Source organism: Lithobates pipiens, unplaced genomic scaffold (genome assembly GCF_037356315.1).
Source record: "Lithobates pipiens isolate NorthernLeopardFrog02 unplaced genomic scaffold, aLitPip1_a1.2 Scaffold_16, whole genome shotgun sequence".
NCBI lineage: Eukaryota > Metazoa > Chordata > Amphibia > Anura > Ranidae > Lithobates > Lithobates pipiens.
Window position 1 is genome coordinate 96,410,878 of NW_027507748.1, and position 23,601 is coordinate 96,434,478.

General features: G+C 45.4%; 1 protein-coding gene across 1 annotated transcript in view; it reads left to right on the forward strand.

Annotated features, from left to right (window-relative positions):
* Positions 1-22,826: 22,826 nt before the first annotated feature.
* ZNF654 (zinc finger protein 654) overlaps positions 22,827-23,601 on the forward strand; it is a 58,988-nt gene continuing 58,213 nt past the window's right edge. The window contains exon 1 of the mRNA XM_077480119.1: positions 22,827-23,008. Within this exon, the coding sequence (XP_077336245.1) occupies positions 22,877-23,008 (132 nt within the window). The 5' untranslated portion in view covers positions 22,827-22,876. The remainder of the gene's footprint in view (positions 23,009-23,601) is intronic.

The following is a 23,601-nucleotide window of genomic DNA, read 5'->3' on the forward strand; positions in this document are numbered from 1 at the left end:
AGGTTGGGCGAACAGTCCGCCCGTGTGTACGCGGCCTAATGGTGGTAGATGTTTGGGAAGGAATGATATGTCTGAAATTGGTGTCTTCCATGAGCTATAGCCTGTGTTTTGGCCTCTGTTTAGCCTCTGCATGACTCTCCATGTGTTGCTAAAAAATGAAAAGCCATCAAAGAGTATCTGTTTGTCTAGTGGAATTCTTGTTTCCGTTTTTGTGAACTCTTCCAGCTCTATTGTCTGCCTTGTCATTTTTCTGTGGCCCTGAAAAAATAAAAACAGAGAACAATTTATTATTTTTTGTTAAAAGGTGAACTTATCCTTTAAAGCGGTAGTAAACCCGCACATTTTTTTTATTTATTTTTTTAAACCTGCAAAGCAAAAGGCATAATGAGCTAGTATGCACCGCATACTAGCTCATTATGAAATACTTACCTTAGAACGAGGCCCCGACATCTGGCCCGATCCACGCCGAGGGAGCTGACATGCTCCCTCGGCGTTTCTTCCGGGTATCGCGGCTCCGGCGCTGTGAGTGGCCGGAGCTGCGATATCGGAAATATCGGTCAATCGGAGATTTCAGTCCGGCCGCTCGGCTGCTGCCGGATTTTGACGGCGAGAAACCCCTTGTGCGCATGCGCCGCTGCAGTCAGCGGCGCATACCGAGGGGAATATCTCCTAAACCGTACAGGTTTAGGAGATATTTTTTTTACCTACAGGTAAGCCTTATTATAGGCTTTCCTGTAGGTAAAAGTTAAAAATGTGGGTATACAACCACTTTAAGTGAAGAAGCAATGCTCAGATCCCTTCATAAATACGGTCATAATTCTACTTACCACTCGACGTACAAAAAATGGCGGTGGTGTCTCCCCGGCTTTGACCGCCTCCCAATTTATTCCTTGGAAAAATGGGCCATCTCGTATGTTGCCAATGGCCTCTTTGCATTTTTGCTGGTCTTTGCACAGAAGCTATGGGAAAAACAGAAAACGGTGAAACATAAGATGACAGTAATGGCACCAAAATGCTAAAAGGTCTATTTATAAAGAGCTGCGGCTTATGCACAACGCAAGAAATACTCCACATTGCACATGGCGCTAGCAATTTATGTCCTATTAATAAAATGCAGAGTGCAATGTGGAGTCTGCGGTGTATTCCTAACATAATGTTGCAAATAATATTTGCTCATAGGAGGAGAGTGCTTTCACATGACATATGTCAAAGTAATGTGCCAGGTTTCCTTCACCTCCTAGCAAACTTTTTTTTACAATCATTAAAATAAATTGCGCTAAACTTGCTACAGAGTCCCAAAACAAGCAAAGCACATTCATAAAGTGCACTGGCTCATTGGCTGAGCCTATGTATCTACTTTCCTAACTATAGCATCACTACTTACCTTGTTTAAAAATGCCACAAGATCGGGATCTGCATCTTCTGGGTAAACCGGCAAAACATAGCATATGGAATTTCTCACATCAGATTCACAGAATGGGTAATAATGGAAGGCTACCTTGAATAGCACAACCCCCAAGGAGAAATAGTCCACAGTTTTGTCATGTGGAATACCTAAAATAATCTGTGGGAAAATCAGATAGAGAGAAGGATCAGGATAAGAAGTCAAATGGAAATCAGCATTAACATTCACAACAATGCCCCACCCAAAAGTTTTTTATTTTTTGACTTTAACCACTTACGAACCGCCCGCCGCAGTTTTACGGCGGCTGTTTGAAGGAGGATATCGTTGTTATGGCAGCAGCTAGCTACCAGAACCCCGGTATCCCCTTCTTCAGCGGGTGGTCCGCTACAAGATAAAAGTGGTCCCTGCGGCAGATTCGCCGCAAGATCACTTTTATCGGAGGTGGGGCCCCCTTATCGGAGGTGGGGCCCCCCTCCCGCTGCAATCTGGTGCCTTCCTCAGCTTACCAGAGCTGTCGGCAGTGGTGGAGGCGATTGCGTTCCTTTCAGTAGCTGTGCATGGAGACGCGTGAGGGAAAGATGGCCCCCTATCGTCTCCATACAATTGCTGGGCCGAAGCGACGTCAAAACGTCACTTCTGCCCACAGCTCTTAAAGGGCCAATTTTTTTAAATAATTTTTTTAAATTACAATTTATGAGAGATCTGAGGACTTTTTGACCCCCGATCTCATATTTAAGAGAACCTGTCATGTTTTTTTCTATTACAAGGGATGTTTACATTCTTTGTAATAGGAATAAAAGTGACAATTTTTTTTTAAACAGTGTAAAAAATAAAAAGTAAAACAAATAATAATAATAAAAAAAAAATGTAAATGCGCCCCGCCCCGCCGAGCTCACGCGCAGAAGCGACCACATATGTGAGTAGCGCCCGAATATGAAAACGGTGTTCAAACCACACATGTGAGGCATCGCCACGATTGGTAGAGCGAGAGAACTAATTCTAGCCCTAGACCTCCTCTGTAACCCAAAACATGCAACCTGTAGAAGATTTGTAAGGGTAAAAGTTTGTCGCAATTCCACGAGTGGGCGTAATTTTGAAGCATGACATGTTGGGTATCAATTTACTCGGCGTAACATTATCTTTCACAATATGAAAAAAAAATTGGTCTAGTTTTACTGCTGTCTTATTTTTTTATTCAAAAAATTTATTTTTTTCCAAAAAAGTGCACTTGTAAGACCGCTGCGCAAATACAGTGTGAAAAAAAGTATTGCAATGACCACCAATTTATTCTCTAGGGCAGTGATGGCGAACCTTGGCACTCCAGATGTTTTGGAACTACATTTCCCATGATGCTCATGCACTCTGCAGTGTAGTGGAGCATCATGGGAAATGTAGTTCCAAAACATCTGGGGTGCCAAGGTTCGCCATCACTGCTCTAGGGTGTTAGAAAAAAACAATATATAATGTTTGGGGGTTCTAAGTAATTTTCTAGCAAAAAAAAAATTGTTTTAAACATGTAAACGCCAAAATCTCAAAACGAGGCTAGTCATTAAGTGGTTAAGGTCCCTTTCACACCTGTGCCACTTATCCTGCGATTTGTGACTGCAAAGTCGCATGAAAAGTCGTATACCACGATTTCCAATGAGTAACATTCATATCTGTGCCTCTTCAAGTTGCAGCAACTTCAAAGTAGTCTCTGTACTACTTTAGTCCAACTTTGATGCGACTTGAGGTCCATAGACCTCAAGATTAAACAGGCATTGCTTCAAGTTTTGCCAAAGTCGTGGCAAAATCCCAGCAAAGTCAGGGGACTTTCAGGTCGCACAAGTGTGAAAGGGGCCTTAGCTAATTTAAAAGCAATGAGTAATGGACACAAACTAACCATTAAACACTGTTTAGAACCCCCTGTGCACACATAACAACTGTAAGTGTAATTCTGGGCCCCTGGCATACATTCGTATGATACAAAACTAGAAGAATTTCTATGTACATGTATGCGTACGCGTGGAAACATGCAAATATATGCATTTTCTACACAGCCCATCCTTGCTTTTTTATGCATAAATGTTCTGCCAGTTATCTGATGTTCATACACCTGTACCATGTTCAAGTGCCCTAATTCTGGACAGATCTAATCTGGTCTCGTATTGCCCTATGTCAGAGATGGCGAACCTTGGCACCCCAGATGTTTTGGAACTACAATTCCCATGACGCTCAACTACACTGCAGAGTGCATGAGCATCATGGGGAATGTAGTTCCAAAACATCTGGGGTGCCAAAGTTCGCCATCACTGCCCTATGTGGTTCCCTTAAAGAGGAGTTCTGCCCACCCCTTTAAAAATTAAAAGTCAGCAGCTACACATGCTGTAGCTGCTGGCTTCTAACATTAGGACACCTACTTGTCCTGGAGTCCAGCGATGTCGGCACCGCAGCCAATGTACATTGGCTGGTTGGGGTGCTGAGCCCGCCATTGCTGTTAAGGGAACCTGGCAGTGTAGTCTGTGGGCTTCACAGTCGGGTTCCTACTGCGCATGTGCGAAGCATGCTGTGCTCTCTCAGTGGTCTGGCAGAAGAGGAGGAGGGGAGCCGAGCTGCTGACGTACTTTGCCACAGCCTGGTCTCCCGGAAGTGGGGACAGGCAGGTCCCCACTCCCCCCCCCCAAAAAAAAGGTGCCAAATATGGCACTAGAGGGGAGGAGGAATCAGACAAGGGGAGGTTTCACTTTTGGGTGGAACTCCGCTTTAAATTCTGGACAGACCTAACCTGGTTCATTATTGCCCTGTATATACAGGTGTTCTTTAATTTGGCCTAATCTGGTTGATAATTGCCCTGTTTATAGGTATATTGGACCAGAAGATGATGGGTCTTTAACTTACCTCTGGTGACCTGAACATCTCTGTACCAACAGTTGATTTGTCAGTCCTCGATCCAAACAAGTTTGTTGCTGCCTCGCCAATGTCAATTAATTTCACATGTCCAACGCAATTGATAAGAACATTTCTAAGCTTTAGGTCTCTGTGGAGAAAAAGAATGTTAGATCTGTCTGTGGTTCAGACAATTATCTCACCTATATCACGATTATACTGATCCATAAAGGGGTCAACATTCACAAAACTCCCTTTCCTAGCGCGGCCCATACACAGAATGATACAATCCAGGAAAAAAAATGTATCTTTCATGAACTGATTGCACTACATGAGCAGTATGATCATTAAACCCTTAGATACCACCAAATGGACAGCAGTATGGGCATTTATAAACAACACTATAGAAATAGTCATTAGGCAGCCATTGTACCTGCTAACCACTGTGTACTGAGCTGTCCTTGTATTGTACAGGGCTGTGATGGCCAATCACAGCTATTACATGGTGTGTCCCTCCCCTTTCCCCTACAACCAAGGAGAATAATTGTATGAATAGCGAATGAATAAATACATTTCTGGATCTGCAGCAGAAGCTGATTCATTCATTCACTTTAATGTATTTTTTAACATTTCTTTATTCCCAAATAATGTGTATAAAAAAAACCCTTGGAGTATCTACTTTTTAAAAATGGGTCATTATCAGGGGGATATAAAATTCATTTAGGTACAGTGCATGACAGAGTAATTGTCAATGTATCAAAACACCTAAAAATGCTCCAATCAAATGTGACTAAATCAATGATTTTCTTTACTCTGCAAAGTAAATGTTTAGAATGATCCCGGGTGCGCCCTCTTATCTTTTGTGTATGGCCTGTAGAAGGGCAGACGCTAGATGAGGGAGGATGAGCGAGTAAGTGTGCCATCTTCTAAACAAATGGAATTTAGTAACAGTTCAGGCGTTGGGCAGTGGGAGGGGGGGATTGTAAAAAAATTGATGTTCATATTAAGTTACTTACCTATGAGCTACACTTCTAGAATGTAGGAATTGAAGACCGCACAGGAGTTCCGCCCCCAGGAGTCTGAGGGAGTTAAGGTCACATGTAACCTTGGTGCAAAACCAATTCCATAGATCCCCTCCACTCAGAAACTCCATTACGTAGAATAAATGATCCTAGAGAAGGGAAAAGACAGACAGGTTAGAAGGTCCAAATTAATCTCCAATCAGCCAAACATCTATCTACAGCTGCCTTTTATATATATATATATATATATATATATATATATATATATATATTGTAGACATGTCACTGGAGAAGTGGTTGAGGGGGTGTACATCTCACCTAGGTTGCTACACAGTGTGAGATGGTAAGTCCAGGATGGATCAGTTTCTCAGCAGCAATATGCTGCTGAGTTGTTATTTAATCTTGCCGGGCCTGGGTTTATATGGAATGGCAGGTAGGTTTGGTAGAGGGACCTGTCATTCCACACCCCCCATCCCTCGTTCCAGTTCTGGGTTTTGGATCAGGTGAGCTTTGATCCTAATTAGCCTGGGAAGGTAAAGGCTCTGCGGGCCTGCAGGTGTTAGCTCTCAGCCAGGGAAACGAACAGTCTGTGTGTTTGAGGAAGCTGCAAGCACAGCCACTGCTGGAGCTAAAATCCACCCTGCGATATCCAGGCGAAAGACGCTGTGTTTATAAGTGTCAGATAGGTGAGAAGAACCTGTTAGTAAGCGCCCAGCCGGGCTAGGTTGTTTGTTTTTGTTATTATTTTGTTCCTGTTATACACAAGAAGCACGGTGTTGCTGTATATTTTGTTTGTTGGACTGTTTGTACCACGAATAAACGCCAAGGTCTACTTTATAAAGTCCAAGTCTGCTGTGAACTGTGTCCAAACACACCCTACCCCGGGAAGATCCCTTACAATTGGTGGAGAATGCGGGCAACACGGTTGCTAGGGGCAACGGTGTGGACAGACTTGGCTACAGCTGCTGATGTCCTGGGTGAAAGCTGCAACTACACTCCAAGAACAGTCCAGCAACATGGAGGAGATGCTGAAGCAGTTTATGCAAGTGAGTTTGCAACAACAGCAGGCTCAGACAGAGGCCAATAGACGACATGAACAGTCCATGGCTGCACAACAACAACTTCTCGAGCACCTGATAGCAAATCGAGAGGCGCCTGTGGTTGCTAATCCACCCACAGTGATGGGAGCCGCTCCAGAGATTTTTTTTGGGAGAAGGACTGTGCAGAAAGCGCTGCAAAAGATGACTGCTGAGGACGATGTTGAGGCCTTTCTAACAGTATTTGAGCACGTGGCTGAGTGAGAGAAGTTACCAGCCGCTGAGTGGGCAGAGGTAATTGCGCCCTATTTAACAGGTGAACCCCAAAAGGCCTACTATGACCTCAGTGAGCAAGAGGTTAAGGACTATACTCGGCTAAAAGAGGAGATACTTGCCCGACTAGGAGTTACTACTGCAGTCCGTGCCCGGAGGGTACGCAACTGGAGCTACAGTCTGGACAAATCAGCGAGGTCCCAGATGTATGACCTAATCCATTTGGCAAGAAAGTGGTTGGAGCCAGACACTTCTACTCCTGCACAAATCCTAGAGAAGGTCGTGATGGATCGCTACCTCCGAGCGCTTCCTACTGACCTGCAACGCTGGGTGGGACAAGGTGATCCTAAGAATGCAAACGAACTTGTCAACCTTGTGGAGAGGTTCCAGGCGACTGAGGACTACCTCCGTGATGTTCCTGCAGCATCTTCACCTCCCCGGAGCGCCAGATCTGTGCCGTCAGCTGGTAAGAGACTTCCATCTATTGGGGGAGTGTGGAGGGGTGCTGATGGGGGGAAAAGGGCTCAAGTGGTGTCTCAGGGACAAAAGACTGGTGATGGTCCCGGGTGGCTAAGGGGCTCTGAAAAGGACTCCTTGCCAAAGAGACCAGGCCCTATCCAGTGTTGGAGATGCCATGAGGCGGGACACGTGTCGGCCCATTGCCCTCTTACCACTGAACCCATGGAGTGTGACGCTAGCCGGCGTCAGTCGCTGTTTGCGGAACCATCTTGTGCTGCAGTTCCTGGACTAGAGACTGAACCGCAAATCTGCAATATTACCATCAATGACCTTCCCGTTGAGGCGTTAATGGACTCGGGAAGCCTCGTAACCTTGGTGCATGCTAGCCTGGTGGCTGGGGACTTAGAGTCTAAAAAGCATATGAGTGTTGTGTGCATACATGGTGATACAAAAATGTACCCTATAGTGCTGGCTAAAGTCGGGACTGAACAAGGCACCGTACAATATGAAGTGGGTGTGGTAAAAAACCTCATGCATAGTGTAATATTGGGGCGCGATTTTCCATTATTCTGGGCTCTCTGGGAAAAAAGAAAAATCCCCAAAAGGAGTGGGGATACCTCTAAGGGGATTGCTTTGTCCCCTGTGAATGATAGAAGTGTGCAGGATGAAAAAGATTGTTCTCCTTTGCAGGTCCTGGCTGGGGAGGAGGAGGCTCCTCCCACTGAGCAAAATATACTAGACTTAGAGGTGTCTAGGGATAATTTTGGCGCTGCACAATTACAGGACCCCACTCTCAAAAATGCGAGAGAGCAGGTTGCTGTTATGAATGGGGTACCTCAGGAACCAGATGCTGAAAAAAGATTTCCACATTTTTTGGTGACTAATGATCTTTTCTATAGAGTCAATAAGGTTAAGGATGAGATTGTGGAACAGCTTCTGGTACCTAAGCCGTACCGGCGTCAGGTGCTTGACATGGCACATAACCATGTTCTTGGGGGACACTTGGGGACTGACAAAACGCGAGAGAGGGTTCTCCAGAGGTTTTTTTGGCCGGCGATATATGATGACATTAAAAAATACTGCGAGTCGTGCCCCACATGTCAGGTTAGTGCCCCAGTGTCACATTTTCGCAGTCCTTTGGTTTCGCTCCCTATTATAGAGGTGCCTTTTGAGCGTATTGCCATGGATTTAGTGGGTCCCGTGGTAAAGTCAGCTAGAGGACACCAGTATATTTTGGTAGTCATAGATTATGCGACCCGCTATCCTGAGGCTGTACCCTTAAGAAACACTGCATCTAAAACAATTGCACGTGAGTTGTTTTATATGTTCTCTAGGACTGGGATCCCCAAAGAAATCCTAACTGACCAAGGTACGCCATTTATGTCAAAACTGATGAAGGAATTATGCAAACTGTTTAAAGTCTCACACATCCGTACCTCTGTATACCACCCCCAGACGGACGGATTGGTGGAGAGATTTAATAAAACTTTGAAACATATGTTGAAGAAAGTGGTGGGAAAAGATGGTCGTGACTGGGATCATTTATTACCCTACCTCATGTTTGCTATTAGGGAGGTGCCCCAAGCATCCACAGGGTTCTCACCATTCGAGTTGGTCTATGGTCGTCACCCTAGGGGTCTACTGGACATTGCAAAAGAGACATGGGAGAGTGAGTCCACCCCATACAAGAGTGTTATTGAGCATGTAGCACAAATGCAGGACCGTATAGCCACTGTAATGCCCCTGGTAAGGGAACACCTCCAGAGAGCTCAAGAGGCCCAAAGTAGAATTTACAACCGGTCCGCAAGAATCAGGACATTCAACCCAGGCGATAGGGTCCTTATACTAGTCCCCACTGTTGAGAGTAAATTCTTAGCGAAGTGGCAAGGTCCTTATGAAATTGTTGAAAAGATCAGTGAGGTGAACTACAAGGTGCACCAACCAGGTAGAAGGAAGCCTTTCCAAGTTTATCACATAAACTTGATCAAGCCCTGGAAAGACAGGGAATCCTTGGTGGTGACAAATACTGTTAATAATTTGTCACCACCAATCCCTCCAGTCAAAGTAGGTGATGCTTTATCAGTGTCACAGAAACAGGAGGCTCTGGAATTTTTACAGAAAAACAAAAACAAGTTCTCTGACCCCCCAGGGCGTACCCACCTCATCCATCATCACATTGAAACTGAGCCTAGAAGCAGAGTAAACCTAAAGCCCTATAGGATACCGGAGGCACGTAGGAAAGCCGTATCTGACGAGGTAAAACGTATGCTTGATCTGGGGGTAATTGAGGTGTCACAGAGTGAATGGTCCAGCCCGATTGTGCTAATCCCAAAGCCCAATGGAACTTGGAGGTTCTGTAACGATTTCAGAAAGTTGAATGAGATCTCCAAGTTCGATGCTTATCCTATGCCCAGGGTAGATGAGTTGATTGAGAAGTTAGGTAACGCCAGGTACATAACCACCCTCGATCTCACAAAGGGCTACTGGCAGATTCCACTTTCTGACGAGGCTAAAAAGAAAACTGCATTCTCCACCCCTGATGGGCTATTCCAGTATGTAGTGATGCCATTCGGGTTACATGGAGCGCCTGCAACTTTCCAGAGGTTGATGGACTTGATTCTCCGACCACATCGGGATTACTCAGCCGCCTACCTCGATGATGTGGTCATTTTTAGCCCTGATTGGGAAAGTCACCTCTGTAAGGTACAGGCCGTGTTGGATACCATAAGTGATGCAGGGTTGACCATAAATGCCGAGAAGTGTGCTCTAGCCCTAGAAGAGGCCAAATATCTGGGCTACATTGTTGGGAGAGGATTGATTAAGCCACAGCTAAATAAAATTGAGGCAATACAGAATTGGCCTAGACCCCTGACAAGGAAACAGGTTAGAGCTTTCCTGGGTATTACCGGTTATTACCGTAGATTTGTGCCGAACTTTGCCTCAGTTGCTGCTCCACTAACTGACTTGACAAAGGGCGGAAAGACAGCAATGGTCACGTGGACCCCAGAGGCCGAGAAGGCTTTCCAAAGCCTTAAGTCTGCCTTGTGCCAACCACCTGTGTTAGTTACCCCCAATTTCAGGCGAGAATTTCTGGTCCAGACAGATGCCTCTAACACAGGCTTAGGTGCAGTACTCTCACAAGTAGTGAATGGTGAGGAGCATCCGGTGACATACTTGAGTAGAAAACTAACCCCGGCCGAGAAAAATTATGCCATTGTGGAGCGAGAATGTTTGGCAGTGAAGTGGGCCCTAGAATCTTTAAAGTATTACTTGCTAGGCAGGAAATTCAAGTTGGTGACAGACCATGCCCCCCTAACATGGATGAAGTTAAACAAGGAGAGAAATGCAAGAGTGACTAGATGGTTTCTGTCCTTACAAAACTTTAATTTCACTGTGGAACACAGGCCAGGGAAATTACAGGCAAATGCTGACGCATTGTCGAGGGTGAGTTGTCTGTGGGGACAAAAGGCTCAGCCCTCCGGTCTGAAAAAGAGGGGGGTGATATGTAGACATGTCACTGGAGAAGTGGTTGAGGGGGTGTACATCTCACCTAGGTTGCTACACAGTGTGAGATGGTAAGTCCAGGATGGATCAGTTTCTCAGCAGCAATATGCTGCTGAGTTGTTATTTAATCTTGCCGGGCCTGGGTTTATATGGAATGGCAGGTAGGTTTGGTAGAGGGACCTGTCATTCCACACCCCCCATCCCTCGTTCCAGTTCTGGGTTTTGGATCAGGTGAGCTTTGATCCTAATTAGCCTGGGAAGGTAAAGGCTCTGCGGGCCTGCAGGTGTTTGCTCTCAGCCAGGGAAACGAACAGTCTGTGTGTTTGAGGAAGCTGCAAGCACAGCCACTGCTGGAGCTAAAATCCACCCTGCGATATCCAGGCGAAAGACGCTGTGTTTATAAGTGTCAGATAGGTGAGAAGAACCTGTTAGTAAGCGCCCAGCCGGGCTAGGTTGTTTGTTTTTGTTATTATTTTGTTCCTGTTATACACAAGAAGCACGGTGTTGCTGTATATTTTGTTTGTTGGACTGTTTGTACCACGAATAAACGCCAAGGTCTACTTTATAAAGTCCAAGTCTGCTGTGAACTGTGTCCACACACCCTACCCCGGGAAGATCCCTTACAATATATATATATATATATATATATATGTATCCATTCATATCTACCTATTATTATTATTATTATACAGGATTTATATAGCACCAACAGTTTGTGCAGGGCTTTACAACATGAAAGCAGACAGTACAGGTGCAATACAGTTAAATACAGGAGGAATCAGAGAGGCCTGCTCATTCTATCTATATACATCCATTCAAATATCTATCTATCTCTAGGTACCTATATCTATACATATATGAATCTATATCTACCTATCTATACCCATCCATTCAAACATTTTTTACCTATCTACCATATATCTATATCCATTCATCTTTATCTACCTATCTATCCATCAAAATATCTATCTATATCTACCTAGCAATATCCATCCATCCATCTATCTTTCTACATCTACCAATCTATATCTACAGCCATCCATCCAAACATCTATTTGTATCTACCTATCTATAGCCACCCACCCAAACATCTATCTATATCTATTTCCATACATCCATATATATATCTATCTATATCTGTATATCTATATCCATCCTTCCATCAATCCATTCAAATATCTATCTCTAGCTATCAATCTATATCTAGTTCCATACATGTACATATCTAAATCTATCCATTCAAACATCTATCTATGGGTACCTATATCTATATCCATCCATTCTATCTATCTATCTGTATCCGTCGATCCAAACATATATCTGTCTACAGCTATCAATCTATATCCAAATATCTATTTATCTATATCCATCCATGTATCTACAGCTACTAATCTATATCTATAGCCGTCCATCCATGTCTAGCTGTCTATATCTACCTATCTTTAGAACCATCCATCCATCCATCCATCCAGCTATCAATCTACAGCTACCAGTCTATATCCACAGTATAAAGTATCCATCCAAACATCTATCTATTTATATCTACCTATCTATATCCATCCATTAATCCATTCAAACAGATATCTACAACTACCAATCTATATATCCATCCATACAACTATCTATATATCTACACATGATATTTGAACTTCAAGCAGATATACTGTAAATCATTACGTGGCCCCAGTGATATATTCAGTAAATCTATTTCTTAAATACAGCTGGTAAAATTACCCAAAGCTGTTTCTGTATTAGCATCCCCTTTTCTGCAACAGGATTCAGACTAGGAAAGGGACAGATATCAGTGCGAGTCAGTGAGTCTACACTGCATTGTAGAGCGCTGCCTAATGCAGTATGACAGTTATCATGTGGCGCAGCACCGTCCTATCAGGTGGTTAGGGATAGGGCCGGTGACCAAGCTCTATTCTTTTGAAAGTGAACATGCAGATGCCATAAAGCAATGTTGGGGCTGTTATATATCACATTTTATATATGCCATTCATTTGATATTCCTGTATTTTTAACTTTTAAAACACACTTACTTCAGTCTGGAACGTGGCATAGGTGTGGGTGAAGAAACGGTTGCTTCCAACTATCTCCATAACTTGCTGTTCGGTGAGGATGGAGGGTGGGTATCCAATCACAGATTCCTTTCTGACAATCTTAATTGCCACCAATAAGCTGGAATCACGGTGGGTGGCCAGCACCACCTATAGGAGAGACACAATTTGTACATAATCTTTTCCATGTGCACTAGCTATAACATCAATAATAAATATTCCCGATGTTTTGAATTATCATTATTTCCCCCATTGCCATTTGTCAATATATAACCAACTGCCTGAAGGCAGGCCATAGATTATGCAATTTTCTTTCCTTCCAAGGAAAGAAAATTGCTCAATTCTCCCCATTAACACAATCATTGTTGATGGGGTGGATCCCTCCCACTGCACTATTGTGTTCTGCCAGCGTGTACCCTTCCCTGCTGGCAGAACACAATGATTAGTGTTGCCAGCTGCAACCAGCAGCACTAATTGTTCAGGAAAAAGCCAATAGGTTGTACACAAGTAAACTGATAGATCGACTTGTGTACAACCAGCCAGCAAATACATGGATCAAAATGTCTCTGGTTCCTCCTGAACAGGCTGAATTTTGACATGTGTGGCCAGCTTAAGTGTCCTCTATATGTCAACAAGAGCTTCCGTCATTTATAGGCACTATATCCCAGTGTGACTAATCAGAATACACTCTGCAGAAGTCAGACTTCTACAAGGTGGATTCTGACTAATTGCTACGCTGGCATGCACAATCTGACACTCTCTGTATTAAAGGAGAAGTATGGCCAAAGCTTCTTTGGCCTTACTTCTCATATGGGTCACACAAGGGCACTTGGTTCTGCACGCCTTTGACCCACCTTCAGCCGACGGTGGGCTAGAGCATGCTGATGGCTGACAGCACAGTGCCAGTCCAGACTCTGGAGGGATCCCGTCTTTAACGTAGGGGTCTTGTCCCCCTCTTTGGTTCTTCTGCCAGGCCACCGCGCCTTCTTCTAGCTCTTTTACAGGCGGTGGCCCGGTCTTCTGTCGCCACCGCCTTCTGTTCTTCTCTTCTTCTCTTCAGATGTTGCCTCGTCGGATCCTCAGCTTACAATGGCTCTGACCGGGTGCGCGGCGACTTATATAGGGACATCACCGGATGATGTCCCCACCTATTATGATGTCACAGTCCCAGCATCCTCTGGGACTGGGACACCATAATGGGCGGGGACATCATCCGATGATGTCCCTATATAAGTCGCCGAGTGCCCGGTCAGAGCCATTGTGAGCGGAGGATCCGACGAGGCAACATCTGAAGAGAAGAAGAGAAGAACAGAAGAACAGAAGGCGGCGGCGGCTACAATGACAGCAGCGACAGAAGACCGGGCCACGCCTGTAAAAGAGCTAGAAGAAGGCACGGTGGCCCGGCAGAAGAACCGAAGAGGGGGACAAGACCCCCGAAGTCGGAAGAAGGGCGGCGGCGAGGAAGAAAGCCGGGCTCCTCCGCTAGCAAAAGAGCTTGAAGAAGATAGCGGAGGTGTCCGGCGAGAAGACTCCCCCAAAGACGGAAGACCCCCGGAGCTGTGCAATAAACTATTTTATCTTGTGTGTTGTGTTTTTTTTGTGCTTTATTTTACAGGTGAATGGGTAGGGGTACATTGTACCCCATACTCATTCACATAGGGTGGGGGCCGGTATCTGGGGGCCCCCTTATTAAAGGGGGCTTCCGGATTCCGATAAGCCCCCCGCCTGCAGACCCCGACAACCAACGGCCAGGGTTGTCGGGAAGAGGCCCTTGTCCTCATCAACATGGGGACAAGGTGCTTTGGGCACCCCCCCATGTTGAAGGCACGCGGCCTGGTACGGCTCAGGGGGGGGGGGCGCTCGCTCGTTCCCCCCTTTCCTGGCCGGCTGGGTAGCGTGCTCGGACAAGGGTCTGACGTGGACCTGGGGGGACCCCCACGCCGATTTTTTTCGGCGTTGGTGTCCCCTTTAAGTCCATACCAGGTGGCGGGGCCAGCGACGTCTCCTTCGTGGGCCCCGCCTACCTGGAGACCCGCTCGAAATGAGCAGACTTTTCTCCAGACGGGAAAAGTCCGTTCATTTCAAAAGTACAGCGGACTGGCACACACACGGCCGGATTGTCCGACGAAATGCGAGTCCGGCGGGAAGATTGGAGTGCAAAACTGCTTTCTAAGTCCGCCGTACTTTCGGGTCAAAAAAGTATGCCGGAGGCTACACACGGGGGGATTGTTCGGCGGACTTCAGTTTGCCGGACTTTTCCACCCGATTGTTTGATCGTGTGTACGCGGCATTAGGAGCACAGTGCGCATGCGCCAGTGACGTCACCATACTTTTTAATTAAATACTAAACTATTGGAGCCTTTTCCTTCTCCCTATTTATTCTCATTGAGGCATTGTGGCATATATCCATGGAAATCGCTACCTGGTTTACAATGCAGTTAATACAGGGATGAATGGCCCCCTGGTGGCCCAGTGTGGATGTCTATGATTTTCCAGTCATTTACAACCGAAGACCCCCTGGTGGTAAAAGACAGAACGGAGGCTGTTTGCTTTGCTTGATGTGCTATTTTTTCAAGGATTGGAGGTGAGACTTCTGAGAGCCCATATCTTCTCGTGTTATAAGAACATCTTTCACTTGCTGTTTCTTTGAATTTTTTGAATACCTCTGGTGCCATTGAACAACATTTTTAGAGTCACCAGTTGCTACTATAATAAATATTTCCTAAATGGTGCACATACAGTGGTGTGAAAAAGTGTTTGCCCCCTTCCTCATTTCCTGTTCCTTTGCATGTTTGTCACACTTAAGTGTTTCGGAACATCAAACCAATTTAAACAATAGTCAAGGACAACACAAGTAAACACAAAATGCAATTTGTAAATGAAGGTGTTTATTATTAAAGGTGAAAAAAAATCCAAACCATCATGGCCCTGTGTGAAAAAGTGATTGCCCCCTAAACCTAATAACTGGTTGGGCCACCCTTAGCAGCAACAGCTGCAACCAAGCGTTTGCGATAACGTGCAATGAGGCTTTTACAGCGTCCTGAAGGAATTTTGGCCCACTCATCTTTGCAGAATTGTCCTAATTCCGTTACATTAGAGGGTTTTCGAGCATGAACGGCCTTTTTAAGGTCATACCACAACATCTCAATAGGATTCAGGTCAGGACTTTGGCTAGGCCACTCCAAAGTCTTCATTTTGTTTTTCTTCAGCCATTCGGTGGTGGACTTGCTGCTGTGTTTAGGATCATTGTCCTGCTGCAGAACCCAAGTTCGTTTCAGCTTGAGTACACGAACAGATGGTCGGACATTCTCCTTCAGGATCTCTTGGTAGACAGCAGAATTCATAGTTCCTTTTATCACGGCAAGTCTTCCAGGTCCTGAAGCAGCAAAACAGCCCCAGACCATCACACTACCACCACCATATTTTACTGTTGGTATAATGTTCTTTTTATGAAATGCAGTGTTCCTTCTACGCCAGATATACTTGGACACACACCTTCCAAAGAGTTCCACTTTTGTCTCATCGGTCCACAGAATGTTGTCCCAAAAGTCTTGGGGATCATCAAGATGTGTTGTGGAGAAATTGAGACGAGCTTTGATGTTCTTTTTGCTCAGCAGTGGTTTTCTCCTTGGAACTCTGCCATGCAGGCCATTTTTGCCCAGTCTTTTCCTGATGGTGGAGGCATGAACGCTGACCTTAACTGAGGCAAGTGAGGCCTGCAGTTCCTTGGACGTTGTTGTGGGGTCTTTTGTGACCTCTTGGATGAGTCGTCGCTGCGCTCTTGGGGTAATTTTGGGCGGCCGGCCACTCCTGGGAAGGTTCACCCCTGTTCCATGTCTTCGCCATTTGTGGATAATGGCTCTCACTGTGGTTCGCTGGATTCCCAAAGCTTTGGAAATGGCTTTATAATCCTTTCCATACTGATAGATCTCAATTACTTTCTTTCTCAATTGTTCCTGAATTTCTTTGGGTCTCGGCATGATGTGTAGCTTTTAAGGATCTTCTGGTGGACCTTACTGTGTCAAGCAGCTCCTATTTAAGTGATGCCTTGATTGTGAACAGGTGTGGCAATAATGAGGCCTGGGTGTGGCTAGAGAAATTGAACTCAGGTGTGGACAACCACAGTTATAGTATGTTTTAACAAGGGGGGCAATCACTTTTTCACACAGGGCCATGATGGTTTGGATTTTTTTTCACCTTTAATAATAAACACCTTCATTTACAAATTGCATTTTGTGTTTACTTGTGTTGTCCTTGACTATTGTTTAAATTGGTTTGATGTTCCGAAACACTTAAGTGTGACAAACATGCAAAGCAACAGGAAATGAGGAAGGGGGCAAACACTTTTTCACACCACTGTAGGTACAGTGAATATCTCCTAAATTTGCACTGTTTAGGAGAGGTATTCACATGGAATGCAGCCGGTGACCTCATACATGGGAGTGACGTCACTGTGGCCCCAGCCATTCATAGAGCCGGAGTCCACAAACCCAGAAGGAAGACCGGTGAAGATGAAAGCACCAGGGAGCCGTGACAGCACTGCGCTAGAAGATATTTGCCCGAATACAGGCACTGCTGTCTACGGCGCATGCGCTGTAGACAGCGGCGTGCAGGCGCACTGAGCGCGGCATTGCCAACGACGAAGCTGCCGTGCATGTCGGCTCCCGTGCGCATGCGTGGGAGTGACGTCATCGCGGCTTTGCCGAATGACAGTGGCGGAGCTGCGAGACCCCACCGAGAAGATGGATGCGCCGGACTACAGGGGACATCGGTGACATCGCTGGCTCCTGTGTCAGGTAAGTGACACATAATGGACTACTATGCGATGCATAGTAGTCCATTATGCTTTGCCTTTGCAGGGAATGAAAGAGGAAGTAAACTCATTAGGGTTTACTTCCTCTTTAAGGAGAAATGGAACATTGAAAGTTGTGCTCAGAAGACAAACAGTGTACAAAGGACCAGTCATCAGTGCAACCTGTGGTCTCCCTGTAAATGACCTTTCCCCCATTACTGACACATCATACCTTATTCTGCACCGTGTCTTTATATCAGGGGTCTCAAACTGGCAGCCCTCCAGCTGTTGCGAAACTACAAGTCCCATCATGCCTCTGCCTGTGGGAGTCATGCTTGCAACTGTCAGCCTTGAAATGCTTCATGGGACTTGTAGTTTTGCAACAGCTGGAGGGCCACCAGTTTGAGACCCCTGCTCTATGAGGAGGCAGCCATCTTGGTAAAGGTAGGGCTTTCCTTCCTTATGCCGCAATCACCATCAAAGAGAACAGTGAGCAGCACTAAATTGACATCATCACTAAATCTCCCTACACACATGGCGGGGCCAGCAGCTAGAGGCAGCAGTGCCTTAGATCTCACACTGCAGATGTACATCTCTAAGGCCTTTTTTCCCCACCTATGTACTATATGACAATTCACCAAAACATTTCCTTACCTGTTTCATCGATCTTTGGCATCTTCTTTCTACTCTCATCAGTAGGCTCTTCGAAAAATCTGACCTTCTTCCTACTCTTATGGACAGGCTCTTCGAAAAATCAGTTTTCCTTCCTATGCTCCTTGGTAGGCTCTTCGAAAAATACGGTTTCCTTTGTACTCTCCTTGGCAGGCTCTTCAAAAAATCTGTTTTCCTTCCTACTCTCCTTGGCAGGCTCTTCGAAAAATAGGGTCTTCTTCCTACTCTCATCGGCAGGCTCTTTGAAAAATCTGACCTTCTTCCTAATCTTATTGGCAGGCTCTTCTAAAAATCCAGTTTCCTTCCTACTCACCTTGGCAGGCTCTTCGAAAAATCCGGTTTCCTTCCTACTCTCCTTGGCAGGCTCTTCAAAAATCTGGTTTCCTCCCTACTCTCTTTGGCAGGCTCTTCAAAAGATACAGTCTTCTTCCTACTCTCTTTGGCAGGCTCTTCGAAAGATACGGTCTTGTTCCTACTCTCATCAGCAGGCTCTTTGAAAAATCTGACCTTCTTCTTACTCTTATGGGCAGGCTCTTGGAAAAATCAACCTACTCAACTATGGCAGGCTCTTCGAAAAATCCGGTTTCATTCCTACTCTCCTTGGTAGGCTCTTCGAAAGATATGGTCTTCCTACTCTCCTTGGCAGGCTCTTTAAAAAATCGGACCTTCTTCCTACACTTATTGGCAGGCTCTACTAACCCCTCTCTGCTCCTTTTCCTTAGCACCTCATCTCTCTCTGGAGAGTTAATTGCTTCCTCCACTCTGCGTCTCTTCCTCTGAACCTCACCTGTCTCTGAAGAGTTCATTGCGTCCTCCCCTCTGCGCTTCCTTCCTCAGAACCACCCCTGTCTCTGCAGAGTTCATTGCGTCCTCCTCTCTGCGTCTCTTCCTCTGAACCCCTCCTGTCTCTGGAGAGGTCATTGCTTCCTCCACTCTGCGTCTCTTCCTGGGAACCTCACCTGTCTCCGAAGAGTTCATTGCGTCCTCCCCTCTGCGCTTCTTCCTCAGAACCACTCCTGTCTCTGGAGAGTTCATTTCATCCTCCTCTCTGCGCCTCTTTCGCAGACCTTTGCCCCCCCCCCCCCCTGTCTGCAACCTCCTCTCTCCCCTGGTTCACTGTATACATTATAATAAATCGAATACAGTGAAAAAAATAAAAACTCCAATTAATAGTAAAACCTCTTCTCTTCTGAAAGGTTGCATGCACTATCTAGATTATTAATAATACACTCTTATCCTGTAATACAGTGAAGAATGTGGGAGCTCAGAAATCTGTGTCTGCACTCTTGAAGCTTCTAGTGTACACTGACTGGCTGCCTGCCTGCTCTTATATTAAAAAAACAAAACGGCTGCACTATGACATCATCACAGCCACTGTTTAGTAAGAAGAATATTCCTGCGCCAAAGTAGGAAAGATGTTTTATTATTTAACCAGAGTACTGCTGCACTCACTAAGGGAAATGTCTGAACCCGAAGAGAAAATGATAGAGAAGTAGTGGTGCGATGTACAGAGAGATGTTTAAATTCTCAGACATGATATAGCTTGACTAAGTGTGGAGTTGAAATACAACAGGGCCGGCACAAATAGCCAAAAGAATAGTCCAAGTACATGTGAAAATTGGTTGATTTAAGCTACTAGCACGTTTATGTAACAAGATGGATGTACTATGACAATTATCATATGATCTCTCACATCAATAAAACATAGAGCTAAAAAAACATAAAAGATAAATGGATAAAAATAACAGTATCATATGACCATATATATATATATATATATATATATATATATATATATATATATATATATATATATAAGTGCAAAATGTGGCGATAGTATCAAAGAAATATAAATCGCATAAAGTGCAAAAAAATGTGACAAGTAGAGCACATAAAGTGTAATAGTGCTATAAACCAAATCCGAATAAAAGTCGATTTCAGATGTCCATATAAGAAGTGCATCTAAAAAATTCTGATAAAAGTATCAATTTCAGATGTCCATATAAAAAGTGCAAGAGGCCACGTACCGTTTAGAGCTAGAGAGCAACGGCAGTCAGGAGATACTGTAACGGGACCCAAAAAGGAAAAAGGTCTTCAAGGATCCCTAAAGATCCCTAAAGATACATCTATTATATGCTGTTACCTTACAGCAGTAAGGTAAGGGGACACCCATAAAAAGATCGTCTAGGACCGCACGGAAAATTAATGTCACCCCACTGAATATCGTTGGACCACCAAAATTACCACTCTTTTATTGATAACCACCAGCACTGTATTAGAGTTTACCGACCATTTACACTCTATGTGATTCCTATATACAATCGCTACACTTTTTTCTTTGCACTCGTTTTTTTTGCAATAAAACGATATGTATAATATATTCAGGTTACTTAAGAAACTAATTATAGATATAGAGAGTATATAGTGGTATTCGCCGCTCGATTGGCAATTTTTACCTCCATACCAACCAACAACACTCTATGCAATTCCTATATACAATCGCTACACTTTTTTCTTTGCACTTTATGCGATTTTAAATATAATGGTCACATTATTGCACTTTTTATATGGACATCTGAAATTGATACTTTTATCTGAATTTTTTAGATGCACTTCTTATATGGACATCTGAAATTGATACTTTTATTCGGATTTGGTTTATAGCACTATTACACTTTATGTGCTCTACTTGTCACATTTTTTTTGCACTTTATGCGATTTATATTTCTTTGATACTATCGCCACATTTTGCACTTATATATATGGTCATATGATACTGTTATTTTTATCTATTTATCTTTTATGTTTTTTTTAGCTCTGTTTTATTGATGTGAGAGATCATATGATAATTGTCATAGTACATCCATCTTGTTACATAGACGTGCTAGTAGCTTAAATCAACCCATTTTCACATGTACTTGGACTATTCTTTTGGCTATTTGTGCCAGTGTCCTATCATATATGGTCCCCTATTGGATAGTGTCCGCTGTGTACTGCGCATGCGCAGTACACAGCACACACAGATTCCGAAAATAGCCGAGGATGAACGGCGCATGCGCCATGAATCCAGGTTCTAGCCCCACCATCCAAGTGGACATAGAGTAGGAATATAAAAGAGCCGAGCGCAGCTCGCCCGCGAGGGGCCCTCTAATTTTCCGAACCCTATGTCCGCTTGGATGGTGGGGCTACCACCTCCACTAACGCGCAGGCGCCATTCATCTTCCGAGATTTTCCGAAGCTTCTTCGTGTGCAGTACGGGGCGGACACTATATGATGGCAGGACACTATTTGCCAGAACACCGGCCCTGTTGTAATTCAACTCCACACTTAGTCAAGCTATATAATTTCTGAGAATTTAAACATCTCTCTGTACAGCGCACCACTACTTCTCTATCACATCACAGCCACTGTTGCCATGGAGACAGGTAAAGAGTTGTTTACTTGTATTCCTATGCAGGCAAGATTCCAGGCGGAGCATGACTACCTTCTAACTGCCATTCTGCTTCTCTGTACAATCAAACACTCTAAGCCCTTGTACACACGGTCGGAGATTCCGACGGAATGTGTCCGATCGGACAGTTTTGTCGGATATTCCGACTGTGTGTGGTCTCCATCGGACTGTTTCCGTCAGAGTATCTGACGGACCAAGTTTTTCAACTTGTTGGTAAAATTTTCCGACAAAATGCTCCGATCGGACATACTCCGATCATGTGTAGACAATTACAATCGGACAAAGTGCCACGCATGCTCAGCTCAAATTCCTACATCAAAGCTATTGGCTACTAGCCTGAACATCGTCCCGTCGTAACGAAATAACGTCATCACGTTCTGAACTATCAGATTTTCCGACAACTTTGTCCGACCGTGTGTATGCAACAGTTTCTGACAAAATCCGACGGATTTGGTTGTCGGAATGTCCGACCGTGTGTACAAGGGCTTAATATACATCAGTTAATCTCTGACATATATACATGAAAATATACATGGCATTATCCAATTGATAAAGAACTTTACAAATATTGTGTGAAATAAAAAATGTCAACAGCCACCATTTTATTTTCCAGGGAAATTTATTTCAGAAAATATATCACGTATGCGGGTTCTAAGTCATTTTAGTAAACAAATGCTGATTTTTAACGCATATTAGATGGTCAGTGCTGCACAAAAAGTTCAAACTCTGTGATGGGCGGATTTTTGCCCATGTAATTCCGCCCACAACGTGTAGAAATCCGCCCATCATGGACATAAACCCGCCACGGGAGCGCGGGTCAGCGCGGGCCACATTCTGACAGAAAATATAAAAAAAAACTGTCCGCCATTGTGCGCCTGCGCCGTATCGCCATCACAACAGCTGATGTTAAAATCAGCTGTTGTGGTGTTAAGTAGGGCGCATGCGCAAGCCCGGGCACTATGCGATAGGGATGGGACTTCTCGACAGAACATCTGTTAATTCTGTCGAGAAGAACACTCCTCATTAATGATCCATCCGGCCCGCCCACTTTATGACAGCCCATTCTCTCCTCTATTAATGACAGATCGGAACCCAACCAATGAATGGGGCGCAGCCTGATACGTCAGCTCTTCCGGAGACAGAGTGTTGACGGATATAGCGGGCGTCCAATCAGCTTCAAGCCATCGAATGCTTGGCCTTCTCAACACTCCCCTCCCAGCAGGATTCTCATCGATTGACATGCTTTCCGTCCTATCATGTTGGAGAGTAGGCGGGGCAGGAAGGGGAGGGGGCGGTTGCCCGGCGGTAGCAGTACGCGCAGGTCGGAGACAGCGGCATGGCGGAAGACGAGAGTGATCAGGAGTCGGAGAGGCTGGTGGAGGAGCTGGAAGCCATAGTAGACGAGGAGCTGAGGGGGGTAGAAGTGGGCGAGCACCGCTGCCGGGAATACTGCCGCCGGTTCTGTGAGGTGAGAGGAGCGGAGAATTCAGAGAGACTGTGTGGGGAATGGCCCGAGCCTGCTGACTGGGGAATGTCTGCCCCTCTTTAAATAGTGCCCTGCTTGCCCCCCCCCCCCCATCTGCACAGTGCCCTGCTTGCCCCCCCCCCCCATCTACACAGTGCCCTGCTTGCCTCCCCCCATCTGCACAGTGCCCTGCTTGCCCCCCCCCCCATCTACACAGTGCCCTGCTTGCCCCCCCCCCCATCTACACAGTGCCCTGCTTGCCCCCCCCCCATCTACACAGTGCCCTGCTTGCCCCCCCCCCATCTACACAGTGCCCTGCTTGCCCCCCCCCATCTACACAGTGCCCTGCTTGCCCCCCCCCATCTACACAGTGCCCTGCTTGCCCCCCCCCCATCTACACAGTGCCCTGCTTGCCCCCCCCATCTACACAGTGCCCTGCTTGCCCCCCCCATCTACACAGTGCCCTGCTTGCCCCCCCCATCTACACAGTGCCCTGCTTGCCCCCCCCCATCTACACAGTGCCCTGCTTGCCCCCCCCCATCTACACAGTGCCCTGCTTGCCCCCCCCCATCTACACAGTGCCCTGCTTGCCCCCC